Below are 24,650 nucleotides of genomic sequence, written 5' to 3'. Positions count from 1 at the left end.
GGGGTCTAGATTAACCAGGTAGACCAGGTTAGGTTAGTCCACCAGTTGGCTAAGATGGTCGAGACACAGCAACCACAAACGAACTGTACCATGTTACAAAAATCAGGCCAACCACTTCAAACTGTCATGACCAAATTGTTCCATGGCCTCTCTGTAAACACACCTATGTAAAGAGGAATAAGGGTGGGAAAAAAACAGGCGATATTTATTTTTCCCTACTGCTCTGAATGCAGGTTTTGTGCTCTGCGTTATGAGTCCTTACACGCTGGCGGTTTAAACCTGCCTTACAATTTAACTTTATGAAGCTCATAACTCGAGTCACAGAAGGGCTTATTCAATTTGTAGGAATTTTTGATGCTGTCCATGACTGGGAATTTTATAAGGACTTTTTGTTGTCATATGTTATAACTATTTTAGGGACAATTCACCCATGACAGTAATTAATTCAATGTTTTTTTGTGAATGAGACATCACCAATCCAAGATAATGTGATGTGTGAAACACCATAACCCAATTATTAATATGCTAATTAATAAACCTCTCATATAGCTGCTAGTTTGCAGTCAATATAACATGTTAATTATTTAAAAGTTAACATCCTTCTTATATTGTGATGGCCCTCTTGATTTACATCACCCATTTGCAGAGACTGCAGGACTTGCAAAAGCATTCATTTAGACAAATAGCATGTAATTCTGTATAATATGACACTGTGACTATTAAACTGAATTACACTAAACTGAATTACTTCTTATCGTTTTACTGTCAGTTTGAATGCTGTGATATTGTACTCACGTTGAATATTATCTAATATTGCATAAATGCAAATTGGTATGAAATTCCACTGACATTATTTTGAATAAATCTTTGTAATAAACGTGAATTCTTCAGTATTTTGCCCACAAAAGAAGAATGCCATAGTATACTGATGACGGCGCTACAACTCATCAAGCTGATCCAATTTTGTTCAACTGCATAATGTTTTTATGTTTTTATACTCATGGACGTCTGCCACACATAAAAGCTTATACGACACAAACTCTTGAAAAATTCAAAGAATACACAATAAATCTGTTTTGTGTATTCATAATATACAAGAATGCAGAATGCAATAAAGCACTTTGCAATGCTGTCACTCCATGTATCCTGGCATAGGCGACACTTGCAGCTGTATAGGGTGGCATTGTTGCCCTCACAGAGGCTCTCAGATGCCCACTTCACGCTCATTCCCAGCCGTTTCACACAATTGCTCTTCATTCCAACTACCACTCATTGAAAATGATTTGGTCCCTTCCAAGCACCTCATATCTGGCCTAGGGCAGCATGATTATCAGGACAGCCACTGATTCAACAAAAAACAGATGTCTTTTTTTATTATTCATGTGAAGGTTGTTCATGACAGTTGGAATATTTGAGGTTAAAGGTGCACTCCCAGTGATTTAGGACTATCTATCTATCTATCAGCATGGAAGTTTATTTACAACTGCTGGCGCTTCACACCTAATCTGTTTATCTGATTCCTTTTCATCTGTTTCTCTCATTCTCATATTGCGCACACTGACTCAGGCTCTATTACGTGCCGCTGCTTGTTTGGACATTTAATTTTTCCACTCATACTGATTGTGTTTGGTCTGTCTGGTGAATTTGTAACATCACTCTGACTCATGCTCTTCCTGTCTGTAGTATGTATGTATATTGTTTGGTTTGTAAAATGCCTTGAGAGCTGGCTGAAAATGCTACATAAGATAATCATACACAACAGCAAGACATAAATGGTCATTTAACATCAACACAGAGCTTTTTCTCAAGATTAATATGTCTAGAGTCTTCATCTCATGTGAATGAACTATTTTAACCAAATATAATATTTTCATCTTTATTTTAAAAAACAATTATTGACTGTACATTTTTTTATTTTTCATGTCATGTCTGCTATCTAGGAACGCGTTCAACGCACTGATAAAAACTGATACTAATAGCATTTTTAATATTAATGTAGATATTATAAATCCTCTTTAAGTATTTATTTATTGCTTTTTTTTGGCTTATTTGTTTTTCCAATATAAACCTCCAATTTATAAATGTACCTCGGGTGTCACAACCATGTATAGTAGAAATAATGGATCAATCTTATAAAAAAATAATCTTTACATAAAATATTGTTGTCGACAACATCATCATGGTTGTTACTTTGAAGGTTTAACTATAATATTCCTTCTTAACAGACATTGTTAATTTTTAACCATTTTACAACATGGCACGTGCACTTGAGCTCGCATATTCTGCTTACAGAGCGAGTTTATCATACAGATGTGAACACTAGATAAAGCACGTAGCTTCTTGTCAAAAACTAAAGTGATGCTAAAGCCCAAAAACAATGTTTGTCAAAATGAAGAAGTGACATTTCTGAGCTGAACTCACCAGATTGCGGAGGGAGGACTCATCCATGCTGGAGTATCGCTTCTCTGACATCTTCTCAGATATTTAATTACCGGTTTTAATGGCTAGCTCATTCGTTAAGAGTGTAAAATACTGTGAAATTAACCGTCATATACACATAACAGTAACTAGAGAGGCTCAAGTTGAATTCGTTCACGTTAAAGGGTAACGTTAGGTTTCGGTCCGGTTAACTCAGGGAATATGCTCTCTAATAGAAGAAGCGACAACCCCGTCTATGGTACAGCCTAACGAAAAAAGCCGTAAAATTGTCAAATTAAAAGCTCTCCTTGTTAACAAACTGCAGCAGTTTGTTTCCACACACTCCAACCGTTCACGGTTCACAGCAGCGTCAGACAGTCGAGCGGTGAGTGGTTTGAGTTGAAGCCCCGCCCCATACACACCGCCAGCCAATAACAGGCCGGTAAATTCAAACCTCACACGCTCAAATTAGAATGTAATGGTCTGATTGGTCTAGCAAACTAACACGTTGTTATTTGTTTTCTTTACAGTAAATAATCTGGCACTGCATCTGCTAACAAATTAATTCAATGTCACATTTACTTTCTCGTTTCACTTAATTTCCTTTTCTTTTTTTTTATTCAAAGTCAGTCAATGAACATAGTAGTCATTCCAACATATTTTATAGAAAAATATTGAGCATAGACTACAATATGTAGAAATAAAATAATAATAATAATAATGAAAAAAGAGAAAAAGGTATGAGACAATCATACAAATAGTGTAAAAGATTCACATATAGACCTAGTGTGTTTTGCTTTACTATTTTTCAACCCAAGTAGTAACTCAGTATGTTTCATATCTATCTGAAATAACAAAAAAATGGGTTTTCCTTTAGCCCACTTATGTTTATGTATAGGTACATCTCAAAAAATTTGAATATCGTGAAAAGTTAATTTTTTCTTGTAACTTTTTTCAAAAAGTGAAACTTTCATATATTTTAGATTCATTACATATAAAGTAAAACATTTTAAAAGTTTTTTGTTTTAATTTTGATAATTAGAGTTTACAGCTCATGAAAGTCAAAAATCAGTATCTCAAAATATTACAATATTTACATTTGAGTTTCAATTAATGACCATCTCTACAGTATAAATTCTGGGTATCTCTTGTTCTCTGAAACCACAATAATGGGGAAGACTGCTGACTTGGCAATGATCCAGAAGACGAACATTGACGCCCTCCACAAAGAGGGTAAATCACAGAGGGTCATTACTGAAAGGTGTGGCTGTTTACAGAGTGCTGTTTCAAAGCATATAAAATGCAAAGTTGACTGGAAGGAAGAATTTGGGTAGAAAAAGGTGCACAAGCAACAGGGACGACCACAAGCTTGAGAATACTGTCAAGCAAAGCTGATTCAAACACTTGGGAGAGCTTCACAAGGAGTGGACTGAAGCTGGAGTCAGTGCATCAAGAGTCACCACGCTCAGACATCTTCAGGAAAAGGGCTACCAAGCCACTTCTGAACCAGAGAGAACGTCAGAAGTGTCTTACCTGGGCTGTGGAGAAAAATGACTGTTGCTCAGTGGTCCAAAGTCCTCTTTTCAGATGAAAGTAAATTTTGCATTTCATTTGGAAATCAAGGTCCCAGACTCTGGAGGAACAGTGGAGAGTCACAGAATCCATGTTGCTTGAAGTCCAGTGTGAAGTTTCCACAGTCGGTGATGATTTGGGCTGCCATGTCATCTGCTGGTGTTGGTCCACTGTGTTTTCTGAAGTCCACAGTCAACGTAGCCATCTACCATGAAATTTTAGAGCACTTCATGCTTCCTTCTGCTGACAAGCTTTATGGAGATGCTAATTTAATTTTCCAGCAGGACTTGACACCTGCCCACACTGCCAAAGGTACCAAAAGCTGGTTCAATGACCATGGTGTTACTGTGCTTGATTGGCCAGCAAACTCACCTGACCTGAACCCCATAGAGAATCTATGGGGTATTGTCAAGAGGAAGAGGAGAGACACCAGACCCAACAATGCAGATGACCTGAAGGCCGCTATCAAAGCAACCTGGGCTTGAAATATTTCACTATGTGTAATGAATCTATGGGTTTCACTTTCTGAAATGAGTGACAAAAAATATTTACCTTTTTCATGATATTCAAATTTTTTAGATGTACATGTATATGGTACTTCCCCATAATCAAACAAAGATTAACAATAAAGCCCTGTCTGTCTGCTGACTAACCGACTTGTAGAAGACATGATGCAAGACATGACGTGAAGCCACTCAACATGGCCTGCAGCATCATAGAGATAGGTAACTATATTTTAAACCAACCAAACAGTCAGAAACTTCATCAAAATAATATTAAGTAGAGTATAGGTAAGCAGGTTTTTCAAATTGTTGTAGGGAATTTGGCACTCAAGAGATATGTATGAATGGAGATAATATTAGTTTACTTTTCTTGCACAATACTTTGAACTGGAAGCAACGGTTTGAAGTTTAAAACATCTTGATGGATTTGTTTCTTACAAACATGTATATTTTCTTATTACAAGACATTAATTGATGAACTGGAGTGGTGTGGATTACTTGTGGATTATTGTGATATTTTATCAGCTTGTTTGGACTCTCATTCTGATGGCACCCATTCACTGCAGAGCATCCACTGGTGAGAAAGTGACGCTAAAAAGAAATCTAATGCTACATTTTTCCAAATCTGTTCCCATGCAGAAACACTTTATATTATATATATATATATATATATATATATATATACAGTATATATATATATTTATTTATACACACACACACACACACACACACACATATATATATATATATATATATATATATATATACACTCACTGGCCACTTTATTAGGTACACCTTTCTAGTACCGGGTTGGACCCCCTTTTGCCTTCAGAATTGGCAGATTTTGGTCCATATTGACATGATAGCGTCACGCAGTTACTGCAGATTTGTTAGCTGCACATTCATGATGCGAATCTCCCGTTCCACCACATCCCAAAGGTGCTGATCAAAGATGGCGCAGCTGGGTTCGGACGCCGTCCAGGCCGCTCCGCTTAGATTTTGCTTTAATTTACTTTTTTACTTACTTTCTCTTTTTACACATTTCACGTCGGCACTGATCACCTATAACATAGAAACACTTTTGGACATTGGAAACCACTACACTAACCTGTTCCAGCACACTTTATCCACGAATCCAGCGTGGCCTCTGGAGATTCTTCGGAACGCGGAGATGAACAATAACCTCCCAAGACGACGGATCAAGAAACACCCGGGAAATGCGCTGGGATTCGAGACACACTCAGGAAAAGGGCTCACAGTCCTCCTCTTCCGAGCATTCTGCTCGAAAGTGTCCAATCCTTGGATAATAAGATGGACGATTTTAGAGCCAGGATTAGTTTCCAATGGGACATAAGGGACTGTAATATCCTGTGTTCGGTCCCGGACACTGCCGTAATGCCAAGTGATAACTTGGAGGGGTGGAGGAGTGTGTTTCATGATTAACAAGAAATGGTGTGATCCCAGGAATATCTCCATCCGCGTTCCTGCTCGCCTCATCTGGAACATCTTTCCATTATTTGCCGCCCATTTTATCTGCCCCGGGAGTTTTCATCGATCATTGTTATTGCTGTGTACATTCCACCACAGGCAGACACCGGCTGGGCTTTGTCTAAGCTTCACGATGTGCTCAGCGGCTACATTAACAAACATCCTGACGCTGCCTTTATCATCGCGGGAGACTTTAACAAAGCCAACCTCAGGCAGGTCATGCCGAACTTTTATCAACATGTATCCTGTCCAACTAGAGGACCTAAAAACACACTGGATCACTGCTACACTCAGTTTAAGAATGCCTACAAAGCCCGCGCACTACCGGCTTTTGGCAAATCGGACCATGCCGCCCTTTTCCTCACACCGGAATATAAACAAAGGCTCGTTCAGGACCCCCCGGTGCAGAGAGTAGTGACGCGCTGGTCCTCCCACTCAGAGGCTATACTACAGTCGGCTCTTGATGACGTCGACTGGGACATGTTCCGGGCGAGTTCTTCTGACGTCAGCGAGTTCACGGATGTAGCATTAAGCTTTGTAAACATGCTAACCGAGCAAGCTACAGAAACAATAACTATAAGGATATTCTCCAATCAGAAACCGTGGGTGGACAGAACAATCCTTGCTGCGGTTAACACATGCACTGCCGCTTACAATGAGGCTCTTCTGACCGGGAATACGAGCGAGTACAAAGCATCGTGCTATGCTCTCCGACACGCAGTAAGAGCCGCTAAACACAGATACAGAGAGAGAATTGAGTCTCATTTCCAGCTCAGTGACTCTCGACGGATGTGGCAGGGACTGAGGACCATCTGTGCCTTCGGAAACAAATCCTCAGCTGAGGTGAGAGCAGATACGTTGCTGGCCGACGAGTTAAACACCTTCTACGGCCGGCTTTGATTGCGATTGCGATGGCGACGTTGCGACTCTGCCGTCCAGCGCGTCAGGAAGCAGCAGGCAGAGCAGCGATAATCCTGTAATCACTGTGTCGGAGGATGAGGTTCTGAGGGCGCTAAAGGAAGTGAATGTCAGGAAAGCAGCCGGACCTGATGGGATAACCGGCCGTGTTCTGAGGTCCTGCGCTGATCAGCTCGCTGGTTTGTTCACTTCTTTCTTTAATGAATCCCTTGCTACCTCCGTGGTTCCCACCTCATTCAAAAAATCCATCATTATCCCTGTGCCAAAGAACAATAAACCCTCTTGCCTGAATGACTATCGCCCAGTTGCCCTCACATCTATAGTCATGAAGGTTTTTGAAAGACTTGTAAAGAGCCACATCTGCTCCTCCATACCCGTTACTTTGGACCCTCTTCAGTTTGCCTATCGCCCAAATAGATCCACTGACGATGCCATCTCTCACGTCCTCCACTCTTCCCTCACACACGGACAGCAGCAATGGGAATTATGTAAGGCTGCTATTCATTGACTATAGCTCAGCTTTCAATACTATAGTCCCCATCAAGCTGGCTTCTAAACTCACAGACTAAACTCCTAAACTCCTCACTCTGTGATTGGATTCAAGACTTCCTCACCAGCAGACCTCAAGTGGTGAAAGTTGGCCAGTTCACATCAAACTCCATCACCCTGAACGTAGGAGCCCCACAGGGCTGTGTCCTGAGTCCCCTGCTCTACTCTCTCTACACGCATGACTGTGTGTCCTCTCACAGCTCCACATCTATCATCAAATTCGCTGATGATACTTTGGTTCTGGGCCTCATCTCCAACAACGATGAGACCGCATACTTGGACGAGGTAGAGAGACTCACATCATGGTGCCAGGACAACTGTCTCTCTCTGAATGTGAGCAAAACTAAAGAGCTGATCATGGACTTTAGGAAGAGACAGCAGCGGCCCTACACTCCTCTTATGATCAGTGGGACCCCTGTGGAGAGGGTGAATAGCTTCAAGTACCTCGGTGTAAACATCTCCGAGAACCTGACTTGGACTACACACATCCAAACACAGGTTAAGAAAGCCGGGCAAAGACTGTACCATCTGCGACAGCTGAGGAAATTCAGGGTCTCACCAGCAATCCTGAAAACGTTCTATTCAGGGACCATAGAAAGTGTATTGACTCATTGCATCTCAGTGTGGTATGGAAACAGCTCCAATCAGGACTGCAAAGCACTACAGAGAGTTGTGCGCTTAGCTGAGCGCATCTCAGGGTCTGCTCTCCCCTCTCTGCAGGACATCTACCTCAAACGCTGCAAAAGTAGAGCTGTCAAAATCATCAAGGACTCTAATCACCCTGGTAACCGTCTATTCACTTTGCTTCCAACTGGTAAGCGCTACCGTAGCCTGATGGCAAAAACTGAGAGACTTAGGAGGAGCTTCTTCCCCCAGGCCATCAGGCTCCTAAACTCTAGCTCTGTGTCATAACATCACTTGACTCCATGTAAATATCTCTATATCAATAAGCTATTCATAATTTTTCTCTACCTCATATTGCTGCTATTTAAATACCCTGTACAACTTTTCTGCACATTCTTTTGCACATTCCTCTTTATTACTATTTAAGTCAGCAACATACTGACCTGCACATTTATATTTATATTGTTTATCTTTTATTTTTTTCTACTTTTCTTTTTCTTAATATTTGTATTCTATATAATTGCACTGTCCTGACTTACATTTCACTGCTGGTTATACTCTGTATAATTGTGTATGTGACAAATAAAAATCTTGAATCTTGCTCTATTGGACTGAGATCTGGTAACTGTGGAGGCCATTTGAGTAAAGTAAACTCATTGTCATGTTCAAGAATCCAGTTTGAGATGATTTGAGCTTTGTGACATGGTGCAATATCCTGCTGGATGTAGCCATCAGAAGTTGGGTACACTGTAGTCATAAAGGGATGGACATGGTCAGCAACAATACTCAGGTAGGCTGTGGCGTTTAAATTATGCTTAATTGGTACTAAGGGGCCCAAAGTGTGCCAAGAAAATATCCCCCACACCATTACACCACCACCACCAGCCTGAACCGTTGAGACAAGGCAGGATGGATCCATGCTTTCATGTTCTTTACGCCCAGTTCTGACCCTACCATCTGAATGTCGCAGCAGAAATCGAGACTCCACAGACCAGGCAACGATTTTCAAATTTTCTATTGTGCAATTTTGGCGAGCCTGTGCGAATTGTAGCCTCCGTCTCCTGTTCTTAGCTGACAGGAGCGGCACCCGGTGTGGTCTTCTGCTGCTGTAGCCCATCTGCTTCAGGGTTCGACGTGTTGTGCGTTCAGAGATGGTATTCTGCATACCTTGGTTGTAACGAGTGGTTATTTGAGTTACTGTTGCCTTTCTATCATCTCTAACCAGTCTGCCCATTCTCCTCTGACCTCTGACATCAACAAGGCATTTTTGTCCATACAACTGCTGCTCACTGGATATTTTCTCTTTTTCAGACCATTATCTGTAAACCTTAGAGATGGTTGTGTGTGAAAATCGCAGTAGATCAGCAGTTTTTTAAATACTCAGACCAGCCCGTCTGGCACCAGCAACCATTCCCCGTTCAAAGTTAAAAATCCCCTTTCTTCCCCATTCTGATGCTCGGTTTGAACTTCAGCATGTCGTCTTCACCACATCTAGATGCCTAAATGCATTGAGTTGCCGCCATGTGATTGGCTGATTAGCAGTTTGTGTTACCAAGCAAGCAGGTGTACCTAATAAAGTGGCCGGTGAGTGTGTATATATATATATATATATATATATATATATATATATATTAATTACCTTTTTAATTAAGAAACCTGTAAGATTTCAATAAACTTGCAGCTTCTGTTCTTATGTTTTTTTAATTCCCACAGGTGATCAGTCAATCCCAGAATCACACAAATATAAAAAATGGAAAATTCATTTTTCAAGTTGTCAAGCATGCAAGACATTTTATTGACCAAAAGACTCCAAGCATGCCATTCTCTCAATTCTGCTTTTTTCATGAATTGCAATTTAATTTTACAAACAGAAATTCAAAAAGTTGGATTCTACATACACATACATTTAAAAGAAAACCTTACTTTTGCTTAAATAATTTTTGGGATAAATACTGCTGGACTGCATTACAACTTGTTTTATGTGTATTATAAATCCACCCTTTTTTGAGTCATGTGGAATAGTCTTCAGAAAAATTCAAGAGAAATTAAGTATAGCAAAAATTCCATTACTACAGTATCTTTGCATTTTTTGCAAACTTTCTTCAGGTGAATTACTTAAGTTTAAGCAAATTGTCAATGTGATCATTTTGTGGTATGAACTAATACAGTGGTTTTCAAACTTCTCCAAGAAGTACCCCCAGCACTGCACATTTTGTATGTCTCCCTATATCTGACACACCCACTTCAGGTCTTGCAGTCTCCATTAATGAGCTGATGAATTGAATCAGGTGTGATAGAGGAGGGAGACATACAAAATGTGCAGGGCTGGGGGTACTCCAGGACTGATTTGAACACCACTGAACTAATATAATGGTTTATAATGATATGAAGTCCTGGACTGCGTCTTCATTAAGAGAGACCAACAATTTCAGATCTTCTTTGCATTGCTGAAATAAATGCTGAGCTTCAAATGTTGGGTACTCTTGAAAACAGAAAGACTCCAATGTATGTGATGAGCCAGCATTGTTGTCTGTGGGCTGCACTGAATGCGTCTTCAGCAGATCTTTTGCCACTTTCATAGCACACAGCACAATCACAGACGGCATATACTTGTTAAATGTGTAGTCAACCAAACTCAGTTCACAGACTTTGCATGCCAACAATTTCCACTTCTTCTCAGGCTCCTTCCATACATCTTTATCCTGTGTAGTGACCATCTTATCCATGGCTCCATCAGTCTGATATCCAGTAGTGCGACTGGTAAAATAGTCCAGAAAGAAAGCAAGGGTAGGGGCAGCCAGTCTGAAATTGAGTCTGAGAAGGATCAGGCATTCGAGATTGCACAGCTGCTCTCTGGAAAAAGAATTGCAGCAAAGCGACAGAAGCTGCGTGATGCGAGGCGAATACACTTCAACCTGGAAAACACAAAAATCCCAACTTACTCATATTTACATATTTGTCTGTTTTCATAATCAATTGTCCCTAAAATGTGTGTATTAACCCTAGTGAAAAAGAAGTGTACTGCAGCATACTTAAATGTAAACAATGTAATGTTTTCAGCCACTTAATTGCAAGTTAATTAGAATTAAGTGAAAACGTATATACAGTTTATATATATATATATATATATATATATATATATATATATAAACGAATTCTGGAAATGTTGGGACGTTTTTTAAATTTGAATTAAATGAAAACTAAAAGAATTTCAGCTCACATGAGCCAATACTCCGTCACAATAGAACACAGAGAACATAACAAATGTTTAAACTGAGAAATTTTACACTTTTATCCACTAAATGAGCTCATTTCAAATTTGATGCCTGTTACAGGTCTCAAAATTGGGATGAGGGCATGTTTACCATGGTGTTGCATCTCCTCTTCTTTTCAAAACAGTTTGAAGACGTCTGGGCATCGAGGTTATGAGTTTCTGGAGTTTTGGTGTTGGAATTTGGACCCATTCTTGTCTGATATAGGTTTCCAGCTGCTGAAGGGTTCGTGGTCGTCTTTGACGTATTTTTCGTTTTTTATTAACAAAGTTTGGGAGGAGTGCGTCAGACCTAATTCACACAGGAGGTTCGCACTCAAGTTAATCAACGAACGGATATAAATACAGCTGACATACCTCTAGTCATTTGGTGGTTAATCAGCATTCGGTTTGCACCTTTTACCATTACATCTCAGACTCAATGCGTCCCGTCCAAACAACGAGACCTATACTGAGGATTTTTCGGATCCTCCGGCCAATCTGCCGGACCCATGATCGGTCTTTCTCCGGCAGACATGGCCGCCGAGCTCCAGTGCTTTGCCGCGGCCGCTGCTCTCTGCTTGATGCCGAGGCTACCTCGCCTCCACTGGCGTCGCTTCCATCCTCTTATCATTTGGACACAAATATCATCCGTGCCAACAATCCCTCCGATCGCAAAGTGTTTATTATTTAAGCCTGAGGCAAACGCTGATTAATTCCGACGCAACGTCCTCACGGAGGGTAAACAAAGCAGATTTGCACAATCTATTCTTCACCGTGCCAACCTCAATCCTAAATTCACTCCAGCCGCCAAGGCGGCCAATAGATCGAGAAAAGCTCCGAACTCGCCTCGCTCGACACCACCGTCGTCTCCACGAGTGTCGGGTCGCAGCAGCAGGCCTTCAACGACATTTCTTGCCTTTGCGTGGTTAAAAGAAAAAGGCATGCCTTTTATCACTTACCACTATTTCAAGGTTGCCAAAAAAAAAAAGGCCAGTACGTTCGTTGCTTGAAAAACAAGTTGCTAGGGTCGTCCGAGAAGTGGCTAATCTAGCAGCAAAATGGCTAAGTCGGCAACACTGCAGGCTACCTTGACATTCCAGCACGTCCTGTTAAAAGTCACAAACCATTTTCCCGTGGCCTACAGCTACAGCAACAGAAGCAAGCATGAGGCTGCCTCCGCTTGCAACACAAGCCCACACATCTCAGTCTTTTTTCTCCCGCTACTAATAACTCCCTTTTTTCTTTTTCAGTGGCCTCCAGCTGCCGTAACAGACACTAGCGCGAAGCTACCTCCGCTAGCAGAGCAGGCAACTCAAATTATTCAGGACTCCCTTCCTGTGGCCTACAGCTACGGCAGGCGAAGCAAGCGCAAGGCTGCCTCCACTCGCAACAAACCCACACATCTTTCTTTTAATCCCTTTTCTCTTTTGCTTCCATCAGTTTCCCCCCTCAAGCCCCAGAGGCCGATATTACGTGTGAGGGTGCCTCTGATGGAAATTTGGACCCCTGCTCCTCTCCCTCTCAGCTCTCTACTTCATTTAAAGTCACAATATCCACATTTACAGCAACATCACTGCCCATCCCAACAAATGCTGTTGCCTCGGAGCCACCGCTAGTGGTGCGGGCATAGACCCCTCATCCAAGGCCATCACTAACGAGCAATTGGGTAACAGATGCATTGCAGGCCATAATTATAATTTCGAATGAAGTATCAAAAGATAAATACTTATGGTTCCGTTGAACAAAGTTAATAAAATGTATCGAACAATATAACAAGCATACGCATTACATCAAAGCCTACAGAGGACTCCAATGGCCCGGCAATCGTCTACTTGTAACTGTGCGATCTAATCCCCATTCGGCTAAACAACTCTTAATTCAAATGTGCACTTAATCTTTAATATTTGGTCATTTCTTTATGATAGAAATGCTGCAACAATCGTAAATCATCGAACGTGGACATCAAAAGTTGACATTTTTCTGAGCTTTTCATTACGTTCAGCCGTTTCACCGTTATAATCTGTTCAGCTTTTCCCCTATAGGCGGAAAATTTCCGGGGTAAGAAATGACTTCTAATTGATCTATCAGCTCTGCATAACTCCTCGTTTCAAGCATAAACGCCTCGATTTCCTCTCGACGAATTCTCTCACAATAGTAGGACATTGATCAGGCAATCCATTTGATAAAATCATGGGTCTCAGTACCTGGCTGTCGAAAGTCGACATCACCTCCGCTTCCAAAGCCATGCCTATCCATGCAGATTCATGGCATTTATTTGGGCTACGCTAGCACAGGAAATCCTATTTTGTCGTATGCGCCTATTTCGAACGCAAGCAGCACCAAGATTTTCGACGCGTTATCAGCAGCAGCTTAATGGATTTGTCTACATTTGCGCAAGGAATCCTCATAGCGTCTTCCCTTTTAGCCGACTCAAATTATCCTGAGTATTGAACTCCCCGTCAGATGCTCCAAGAGCGCTCCCGGTGGAGCAAATACGTTTCTCTGTCGACTACCATCCAACGCTGTGATTATTGAATTCCTGTCGAATGCCGGCGAGAGCCTCCCGGCCGAGCAAACCTTGGCCTTTCCGCCCGACTACCAGCTAAGCTTATCCATTCGATGCTGTGAGTCTTGATCTCCCGTCAGATGTCACGAGAGTCCTCCTTGTCGGACGTCCCAAACTCTTTTTGCCTGTCAAGCTGATAGGACCCACTCGTCCGACGTCTGGAGTCTTGATCTCCAGTCGGAGGCTTCATGGGCCCTCTCGGTCAGCTACTCGCCCTCTGTCCTTTGATTAGCAGGGGCTAACGGCCAGCAGGGCCACAACTACGCTGCTCCTCCTCCAACGGCCGGTAGGGCTCACTCGTTCCAACACAGTGGGCACACTGTTGAGCATTGGTTCGAGCCCTCCCGACTGGGCGCCCAACCACGCAGTCCACCAGCACTAGTATTTGGGGGGTTCTTAGTCTGGCGGCTGTCCAACACACTATGGGGGGGTACTCTGGGTTTGGGCCATTCCTGAGTCCGGAGCCCTTCCCCAGGACAGCACACCAACTACGCATTACTATACTCGCCAAATACGCATTACCTTACTCTTGCTAAATATATGTAAGTGTGAACTTGTGAAATTATGTGCCAAATGTTCTCTATAGGTGAAAGATCTGGACTGCAGGCAGGCCAATTCAGCACCCGGACTCTTCTACTACGAAGCCATGCTGTCGTAATAGCTGCAGTATGTGGTTTTGCATTGTCCTGCTGAAATACACAAGGCCTTCCCTGAAACAGACGTCAAATGGAGGGGAGCATATGTTGCTCTACAACATTTATATACCTTTCAGCATTCATAGTGCCTTCCAAAACATGCAAGATACCCATATCGTATACTCTTATGCACCCCCATACCATCAGAAATTCTGGCTTTTGAACTGAACGCTGATAACATGCTGGAAGGTTTCCCTCCTCTTTTGCCCGGAAAACATGGCGTATGTGATTTCCAACAAGAATGTCAAATTTGGATTCGTCTGACCATAGAACACTTTTCCACTTTGAAACACCTTGGCCCACAGGACACGACGGTGCTTCTGGACCATGTTCACATGTGGCTTCCTTTTTGCATGATAGAGCTTTAGTTGGCATCTGCAGATGGCACGGAGGATTGTGTTTACTGACAGTGGTTTCTGGAAGTATTCCTGGGCCCATTTAGTAATGTCAAAGACAGAATCATGCCAATGAGTGATTCAGTGTCGTCTGAGGGCCCGAAGACCAAAGGCATCCAACAAGGTCTTTGGCCTTGTCCCTTACTGGAGATTTCTCCAGTTTCTCTGAATCTTTTGATGACGTTATGCACTGTAGATGAGATTTGCAAAGCCTTTGCAATTTGATGTTGAGGAACATTGTTTTTAAAGTATTCCACAATCTTTTTACGCACTCTTTCACAGATTGGAGAGCCTCGGCCCATCTTTACTTCTGAGAGACTCTGCTTCTCTAAGACATCCCTTTTTACAGCTAATCATGTTACAGACCTGATGTCAATTAACTTAATTAGTTGCTAGATGTTCTCCCACCTAAATTGTTTCCAAATTTCTTACTTTTTCAGCCCTTTGTTGCCCTCGTGCCAACTTTTTTGAGACCTGTAGCAGGCATCAAATTTGTAATGAGCTCATTTAGTGGATAAAAGTGTAAAATTTCTCCATTTAAACATTTGCTATGTTCTCTATGTTCTATTGTGAATAAAATATTGGCTCATGTGATTTGAAAGTGTTTTTATTTTATTCAAATTTAAACAAAGTCCCAACATTTCCGGAATATATAAATAGTGGTCGATTTTTGGCATTTTTCAAACATCGGCACCAGCCAATAAGTTTTTCGGTTTGGTCGATGCCTTTGAGGCAGCAGCACCTAAGCACACAGTGCTCACTTTCTCCCTCTTGTTCACTGTTATCCTTTAACAGTTCTGTCTAATACGGATAGAATAATACGGATACGGATACTAATACGGATCTGTCTAATAATCAGATTGAACTGTTAAACAAAGGAATTAAATGTATACAAAAAAGTATTATAACGATTGCTTTTATATTTTTAGTAATAGAAAGCCAAATATTATAATAATTTCTCATTTGCCATCAGCATTCAGCAAATTTATATATAAATTTATACGCATTTATATAATTTAAAAAAATCTTTGAATGACTAATGAACATTTAATTTCACAAACCTTGGAAACTTATATATATATTAAAGTCTCAAACCCAAAGAGATATTTTTTCTAAAAGTTAAGACTCAACCATACATAGCATGTCACTGTGTGGGAAGATTTGCATAACACCGCCCAAATGTTCATGCAAAGAATGAAGGTGCAACTTTTTTTCTCACTGTAGTATTGTTGCCGGAATAGATATATATACGGTTGCCAGCGCCACCATGTCCTGGAGACACTGTGTGTTTCCAAATATGGTAAAGGGTGCAACATTTCTGTCACATACTTGAGGTATTCGGCCAATCACATCACACTGGATAGATGGCCAATCAGAGCACACTGCGCTTTACAGAATGATGAGCTTTGTAAAAAGCCATGCATTCAGAAAGGTGGGGCAGAGAGGAGCAACAATAATGTACGGTAAAATAATGTTTTTTGAAACTTAAACTGCGTAAACACATTGCATTACACCAAATAGACAAAATAATGTTCTTTTATGTTAATTGCTATTTTTTTTATAACTAATACGTAAACAAGCGCTGCACCTGTTTTGTGGCGATCAGCAGAGATGTCACTCCCAGTAATTGGAAACAGTCTGCAGCTACTGAGGTTGTGATCAGGAAACGGTCCATGATATTAACAGCCAAGCAGCATGACTCGAAAGACAGTTTGATCTGTCTGTGTACCGCTATGAGCCAGCTGACCAGTTTACTGCGAGCCTCTGCTGTAATCTGTGAGGAAATTAAATATTCATGTAAAAATTAACAAGTAAAACAGTAATATCAAGTGATAACAGTAATCAAAAAGAATAACAATAATAATAGGGGCCAGCTGTCACAAGAATACAAATTTTCACTCATTTCTATTCTCCAAATATATATATATATATATATTTCCAAATTACATGACAAAAATTGTAGTTAACACAATCCATTAAATTACACATTTTAGGTAATATAATCAGATACTTTTTGATTACTTTGATCTAACTCGTACCCTATTGATTTAAAATCGCAAAGAAAAAGAAAATATATTCCATTCTTTGATTTTAACAAAATGAAGTGCATTAAATATAAACATTATTTTCCTCTACTCATACAGTTCAAAATTGTGTCTTTTAAACCATTTATCTGATTAAAAAATACAGTAAAAATATTGAGAAATATTATTGCAATTCAAAATAAGTGTTTTAGGCTATGAATATAATGTAACATGCAATTTATTCCTGTGCTGCAAAGCTGAATTTTCAGCATTATCAATTGAGTCTTGAGTCTCACATGATCCTTCGAAATCATTCCAAAATGCTGATTTGCTGTTCAATAAACATCTCTGAATATTATCAGTTTTGTGCTGCTTCATATTTGTGTAGAAACTCATTTTGTTTTTATGAATAGCCTATAAAGTTCAACGAACAGCGTTTATTTAAAAAAAATAAATGTTTATTAAAATTTTTGATGTTTTTACCTGTCACTTTTAATCAATACAAGCATTCGTTTCTTTTAACAATTATATAATACTGAAGGTGTGATTCTGACCTGCGGCTGTCGCGCGAGGCAGTTCTGCGCTAGAAACTGCAGTTCATTGTGTCTCTGGATGATGAAGCAGCTCTCGTCATAATCACACTCCTGCAGGTCAGAGGTCAGTCCGACGCTTGAAGCCGCTGCTGGAGAAGAGTGAAGATCTTCCTCAAAGCCAGAGTCACTCAGCGCAGACATCTCTGAAGAAACAAACTCCTTTCTCTTGAACTGCCGCGCATGAGATGCTCTACTGCAGGAATGGATGTTGCACTGAACGATTTCCCCTCGTTATCATCATAGCGTGCAGTGTCAGGTGAGGTGGTGCTTGTAAACGGGGTCTTTCCCGGGTGTTTTAGCGCGCACTGTAGGGCGCTCCACAGCCCGCGGACACGCGTTACCATGACAACAGTCCCACGGGAGCTGCAGGGGATAAACTGCATGAAGCAGGTTTTTGTCGCCAAAAATGAAAAATAAATAATTAAATAAAACAATCAAATACAATAAATAAATAAAAGAATCACATTTAAAATATATAAACTATTTCACAACTTTTCAGCAATATTTAAACAGTTGATGAATTATAAATATTTAAATAAAGTTTTTCACAAACAATAGCATTATTACTTTAATTGAATATTTTACACAGATAACATCTGTATTTATGCAAATAAATACGATTGAAATTTTCTCTCAGAAACTTCACAAATAATTAGGCTGCAAGGAAATGGCAAGCAACGCTTTGAATCAAGTGTGAAATTTTGAAGTAGAAAGACTGAAATGTAATCCAACAGGCCTAAATGACTCAACAATTAAGTTTGCTCATTTACAAAAGAATTAGTTGAAGGGTGAAATTAATCTTGACAGATCCTTGTGTTGTTGAATGAGTTTAAGTGATTTTAATGACTTGCTCCTGATTTATTTATAGATGCCTGATCAGCTGTAGGCAACAGTTATTTAGATCGGTCATGATGAAAAACTCGTAAAAACATCAAACTCTGCTGAAGTGACAAGTAAAGGCAAGCCAACAAAAGCAAAATCCAGTCATGACGGATGGACACCTGTGTGATGCACTGCTGCATCTGTGAGGAAACTCTGTGTCCAAAAAGAAAACAGGAGCAAAGCAGTCTTTCCCTTCCTTCCTGTCTGGACCATATTCAGACATAACAGTCCAGCAACAACTAAATCGCATCAGCTCCCTTCACATATTAATATATATCTGTGGGAGTCACTAAAGAGGCAGGTTCTTGTATATTGTGGCAGCTGGCCTTATAAGTTATCATCAAAGCTGCAGTTGAGATATAAAGAAAACAGATAGTACAGACTGATCTTTGTACCTTATTAGAAATACCAACGTCAACGCAATTGTTTTATGTGTCTAGACCAGTGGTTCCCAACCTTTTTTTTAATGGGCCCCCCCTACGTACACATATGGTAATCCCCAACCCACCGTATTATATATTGTTGATGCCCATATTTATATATATATATATATGCAATAATAATATAAATTTTTTGTCTCTTAGAAATGCACATTTGACATTGAGTTGACAGTAGTAGTTTGAGTCAGGATGCAGATGTAAATTTATGTTCATTATCAAAATCAGTAACATCTGCAAAAATTGCAACAATCTCCTTTTTTATATGGTGAAATTCAATTTTTCTGACTGTTTGAGTTTTATTCAAATTAACTATTGTTCTTCCATAGTAGCATACAATTACATCATGATAACCAGAGTTAAAACCACACATAAAGCACTTCAATACTGTGTTAAAAATGCAACTATATGGTTTCTAGGTAGCCTATTTATATGTAAAATACATTTATTATAAAAGCACAAACGCTAGCCTATAGCTTAATCACAAATATACTGTAATTACATTCCATTACTCCTTTAATACATTTAATACACGTCTATATTAATATAATAAATTTGATATAAATACCCCACATTTCTGCCACAATACCATGGTGCAGTTAGCGTTACTACAGTAAATCCATGGTAAATGATGGCGATTTGTTGATTGAAAAGACTCCTGACTGTATCTTGGCACACAGTGTTTTTCTGCTGTTTGTCAGCGCTGTTTTATCTGGATTTAAACTAGTTTATATCAGTTGACTGATATCGACTGATACTAGTTTATACTTTATAAAATTTTATAAAAAATACACAAAATATTTTGATTATCTGCATTGATAAAATGAACACATACCATTGCTGTGATATCAAACAGAAATAAAAATATGATAAAAAAAAAAAATTAAGATTAAGAAAATAATTATATTTGTCAAAGGATGGACTGTAATCTTAAAATGCAAAGGAACATTAGAAAACAGCGCCACATACAAGACAATAAAAGGCATTTAATACAAGAACCAGCCTGCTTATATGTAGAATGGAAGTTTATTTGTGCGTTAAAAGACAGCCATTGTCATGTATATTTCACACTCATATTTCAACAGAAAACAAGTTCAAGTCAAACAATTGCATTTCAAAACTTGGCATCAGTTCCTGTGCTGCTTGTTAATCACATTATAGAGCAAATGACAAAACGTGGCATGCTGAAAGTGCAAAGTTAATACTCAACATCCACCAGACAGAAACCTTTCAATATTATGTAGATTACAGATTTGCACTGCTGGTCCACAATCCACCAAATGTGCACAAAACAGCCATGAGGAAACAACTGCAGATTTCTTGTGGTGTAGATTTAGGTTGTTGACATTCAGCAGGTTCAGCTCATCAGGATAGTCCTCACAACACATTAACTGGATTATCAAATATGAATCCCTATCAGAGCGACTGGATGACACACAACATTCTGAGAAAACACCAAAGCCATTAATCACTCTTTAAATAACCACTAACATGGAGTGTAATTGAAACCCTCCTCAGAGCCACATGAGACACAGGCACATTAAATACACATCAAGCTGCTCAATCAAGCAATTAAATGAACAATCGAAACATATTTTCAAGTTAATGACTGTATTTGTAAGCAGGGCTATTCTGGGTTTGTGTCGAGGTGACCGGAGGCAGCACAGGAAATGATGGCCAAACAGGCCACTAAATATCAGTCTCTTTCTCCAGCTCTTTACCCACAAATCTTCAAGATGGATGTTTGAATCTAGGATCTGGACTGGATGTCCTGGAGCTTTAGATGAAGCGACGAGGTTCATATGTTAAAGCTTTCCCCACAGCCACACGTCCCTTTGATGTTGGGATTGTTGAACACAAACTCGCTGGAAAGTTTCGTTTCAACAAAATCCATCTCCGTGCCGAGCAGCGTCAGCTGAGCCTTCTTCTCTATAAACACTCTCACGCCTGGAGAAGAAAACATTTATATCAGGGGTCGTCAAAAAAGAAATTCACCACTAGATGGCAGGCCAGAACATAGTCAAAGGATAATTTAAGATAGGCTATTAATTGATGAAAAATGCAAGCAGAATTGCCTGTGACTGACTGTTACAGTGTATTTTGTAACTGGTAGTGAGCTGTTACTCTGTGTAAAATCCTGCGACAGTCATTAACAAAAAGCCACATTTGTGTGGCGGTGTCCGATCAGAGTATGTGAGCGGAGTGGAGCGTCAACAATTTCCCCTCCACGCTCCGACCATTTAATGATCACTCCGCTCCCGCTCCACTCCACGCTCACTGATATCAGAAACACCGCTCCGCATCTAAAGTATTTCAGTATGTTTGAAATATTGACTGATATGTTCTCAGAATTGCACATTTATATCACGCAATTCTGAGAAAAAAAAAAGTCAGCTGTCAGCTGAAAATATTCAGAAGGAACAAATAAATTCCTTGGGAACTATAACTTCCCGCTCATGTCCACTGCAGTCATCATAGCCTTCACATTCTTTCTGATTTGAGTGATGGTTTATTAAAGAACCTTTGACTGAAAGTTTCTTTGTGGAACCAAAAATGGTTCTTCTATGGCATCGCTTGAAGAACCTTTTGAAGCACCTTTATTTTTAAGAGTGTAGTGTAAATGAGATATAATAATGTTATTGAGTTACTCACCATCTTGTAACACCTCCTCGTCTGATTTGTCTTTGTCTTTAGTATAGTCTAGTGTGTAAGTGAGGCCATTGCAACCTCGGGTACGAACACCAACCTTGAGGCCGATCTGTTTGAAGACAGGTGAAAATATAATCCAAAGAATGAGACGGGAAAAATGTATCACTGAGGCTGCAGATGTTAATTACTAATAATAAAACTAGTACTCACATATTCTGGTTTGTTCTGTAAAAGTAGCTTTACTTTATTCACAGCTGAAGGTGTCTGAGAATAAAAAAAAATACATTCAGTGATTTTTTATGGCAGATGAAAGTAAGTGTGGCATTGTAATAATTTGACAAAATCAGTATGATAAAACAATGAGAAATAAAGGTACAAAAGCGGTCACTGGGTCAGTACCTTTCCAAAAGAAAGACATATTATTTGATACTTTTGTACCATTTTTACTTGTAAAATGTGCATATTAGTTTCTTAAAGGTACATATTAGTATTTTTTTGCAAAGGTACTATTCCAGGAACGGTTCTTGAACCTTTCTTTCTCAGAGTGAAATGTCATTTGAAAAAGATACATTTGTTCCAAATCACAAGATGACCAAGATGATTTCTTTCACCAAAATACAGTTAAGTCAACATCATTTGGTTCGGAAATTTGCTAAAGCACTAATTTAGATTTGTTTCCCCCTAAAGTTTGCTATGAAGACAATTTTCTAATTATCTTTTTAACTACACATTTAAACCAATGAAATATGAAAAATGTTGAAACTTATACAGTAGACTGCTTTAAACAATTGAAGATGCCTAAACTAGAAGACTCTTCATCTAAATAAAAAAAGTAACCAAATGAAAGAGAATATAGTTTATCCTGTTGTTTCCTATCCTTCAAATTTAAGTGCTTTTCACCCAAACTTTGAAATATTTCTGCTTCAAACATCTTCTCAGGGAATTTGATGTCGTGTGATGTCTAGTGAATTTCTGGGTGACTGAATATGAACAATCTGATAAATGAAATCATCCATATGAAACCATATTGTGTGATGTCTGAGCTCCTTCTGCTCCCTAACATGTGACTCCCATGTTCTTTTTTCACAAGAGAAGATGCTATAAACATAAATAAAATGTCTGAGCTTCCATGGCTAACTAGCACACCCACAAGTTTGAGATAGTCTCAAAGCTGATAACTGGAAGGTTGCTGGTTTAAGGCCTTTAAGCACTCGTAAATGTCTTTTAGACTAGCGGGAAAAACATCCAAAATATACATTTATTTTAATAATAATAATATGCATGTTTAAAACATTTTCAAGCACTTACACAAATGTTCATATATTATTTGCACTGGTTTACATAACATTTTACTTAATAAAACATGGTGTGGGGGGGTCTATTGACAGTATTTTCTGGTTTACTGAATATCCAAAATCCCATCTGTAAAAACCTTTAACTCAAATATGTCAAAGTTCAATTTTTTGCTCTGGAAATGTATGCAATTTAGTGTGTATTTAATTAGATAATGCATCATTTAAACAGTATATGCTAAAAAAAAAAACTTGTCGTACAAAACTTTGTAATGTACTGTATGTACTTAATCAACAGGGCAAAGTATGGTTTTTTCTATTAGTTAACATTTTCACCCGATTAACCTGTGGTTTCTTGCCTCACAGGTGAATGACCACTGTAAAAATCTACTGCAAGTCATTTTAGATAAGAGCATCTGGCACGTGCAGACAGCTGATACACCAACTGTACAGCATCCCACAGTGAGTGCCATATTCACTTGCACAATACCTTTAAAAGAAGTTCAATCTTTAACCGATTTAATTCACTGTTTATCAAAGTATAAACATGTCCTGTAAGTTAGACAAAAACAATTTCAAGCAAGTACTCAGTAAACGTGTGTTCCAGCAGTGGCATGCTACATTTGGAGAGATTCTGGGTCTTTAAAAACAAACCCAAATGACAGGGCAGTTATCCGATCACAGCAAACATGGATAAGATCACCTGCTTTCCTGACTTCACCCTAAACAACGGCTGTTAAAATTATATAAGGCACATCGAGGTAAATCTAGACGGTTCGGATGCAGGAACGCACTTAATTCGGCTCTCCAAGCATCTGCTAGCGGCTAGCCGGCCCATAAACACTGACCTTGATGTCAACTTGAACAACACAACCACAACGACAGTCAGATCTAACCTGCTGTTATATTTGAATCACCGTCTGGATGTGTCAGAATGGACGAGGCTGTCTATTATTACACTGTTATTAATCAGATAACTGAGCCCTGGCTACGACTAAAGCGTCCGTCATGCGTGCGATCTCGAGTAACTTATTTGAGAACTAAATTAAATGCTTGTTCGGTTTCTTTATCCTGTTGTACATACACTGAGCACTCACCAGCGTTAAAGCGGCTCGTGTTGGCAGTATTTTCCGTCTGCTAACCGCCCTAACTGTCGCCCGTGCTATGGAGGCTGACATGTTGAAGTTACTTAAGTACTTCGTGTTTGGATGTAAACACCAGAGCTAATGCAAGGAACGCCCGCCTCAGCGGACGCTCACGATTGGCTGGTCGTTTGAGTGACAGCTTGTACAGCCTATGAGTGATCGTTACTGTAGGATTTAGTACCATGTGACAATCGGAGTCTGTTACGCACCTAATAATTATAACGTAAGGTCAGAAAGGGACGTCTAGTTTGTAGACTATAATATAGCGAACGATTATAAAGATTATGTAAAATGTCTTAAACTTGAGTAAAAACTTATTGAAGTTGTTGCATCTGATTCTAATAACTAACGTTATGCCCTATGCTCAATGAGAGATCGTACGCTTGGGGGCGCAGAGAGCACTTTAAATTATCTATCATCATACTTGAACACATGCTAGCCGACGTTCAGTGCTATGAAATATTGGCCTGGTTTCACAGACAGGGCGTAGACTAAACCAAGATTAGGCCATAGTTCAATTAGGACGTTTAATAAACGTGCTTAGAAAAAACATCACTGGTGTGTATTTTGAGACAAAATAAAGGCATTGATATATTTTAAGATCAGTCAGAGCAAATTTCTTTCAGTTGAAACAGCTCAGATTTAAA

The 24,650-nt window shown here is 39.5% G+C and overlaps 3 protein-coding genes across 5 annotated transcripts in view; all 3 read right to left on the bottom strand.

The window, feature by feature from the left end:
• Window positions 1-2,825, bottom strand: part of smtnb (smoothelin b) — a 72,385-nt gene extending 69,560 nt beyond the window's left edge. For all 3 annotated transcript variants that reach the window (XM_079416364.1, XM_079416365.1, XM_079416366.1), the window contains exon 1: window positions 2,422-2,825. In XM_079416364.1, coding sequence (XP_079272490.1) covers window positions 2,422-2,472 — 51 coding nt within the window. In that variant the 5' untranslated portion in view covers window positions 2,473-2,825. The remainder of the gene's footprint in view (window positions 1-2,421) is intronic.
• Window positions 2,826-9,839: 7,014 nt separating this feature from the next.
• Window positions 9,840-17,934, bottom strand: LOC306869732 (cyclin-O protein B-like). The gene is made up of 3 exons (XM_079416620.1): window positions 17,560-17,934; window positions 16,570-16,755; window positions 9,840-10,987 (listed from the first exon to the last, which is right to left on the bottom strand). Exons 1-3 carry the CDS (start codon window positions 17,737-17,739, stop codon window positions 10,448-10,450), a joined length of 906 nt encoding a protein of 301 aa, XP_079272746.1. The 5' UTR covers window positions 17,740-17,934; the 3' UTR covers window positions 9,840-10,447.
• A 1,250-nt stretch (window positions 17,935-19,184) lies between these two features.
• isca1 (iron-sulfur cluster assembly 1) lies at window positions 19,185-24,129 on the bottom strand. The gene is made up of 4 exons (XM_079417597.1): window positions 23,956-24,129; window positions 21,777-21,830; window positions 21,570-21,675; window positions 19,185-20,864 (listed from the first exon to the last, which is right to left on the bottom strand). The coding sequence occupies exons 1-4, from the start codon at window positions 24,034-24,036 to the stop codon at window positions 20,716-20,718; spliced, it is 390 nt and encodes a 129-aa protein (XP_079273723.1). The 5' UTR covers window positions 24,037-24,129; the 3' UTR covers window positions 19,185-20,715.
• Window positions 24,130-24,650: the final 521 nt, after the last annotated feature.

This window comes from Barbus barbus (genome assembly GCF_936440315.1).
Source record: "Barbus barbus genome assembly, chromosome: 5".
Lineage (NCBI taxonomy): Eukaryota > Metazoa > Chordata > Actinopteri > Cypriniformes > Cyprinidae > Barbus > Barbus barbus.
This window is presented reverse-complemented; position numbering and strand designations above follow the sequence as displayed.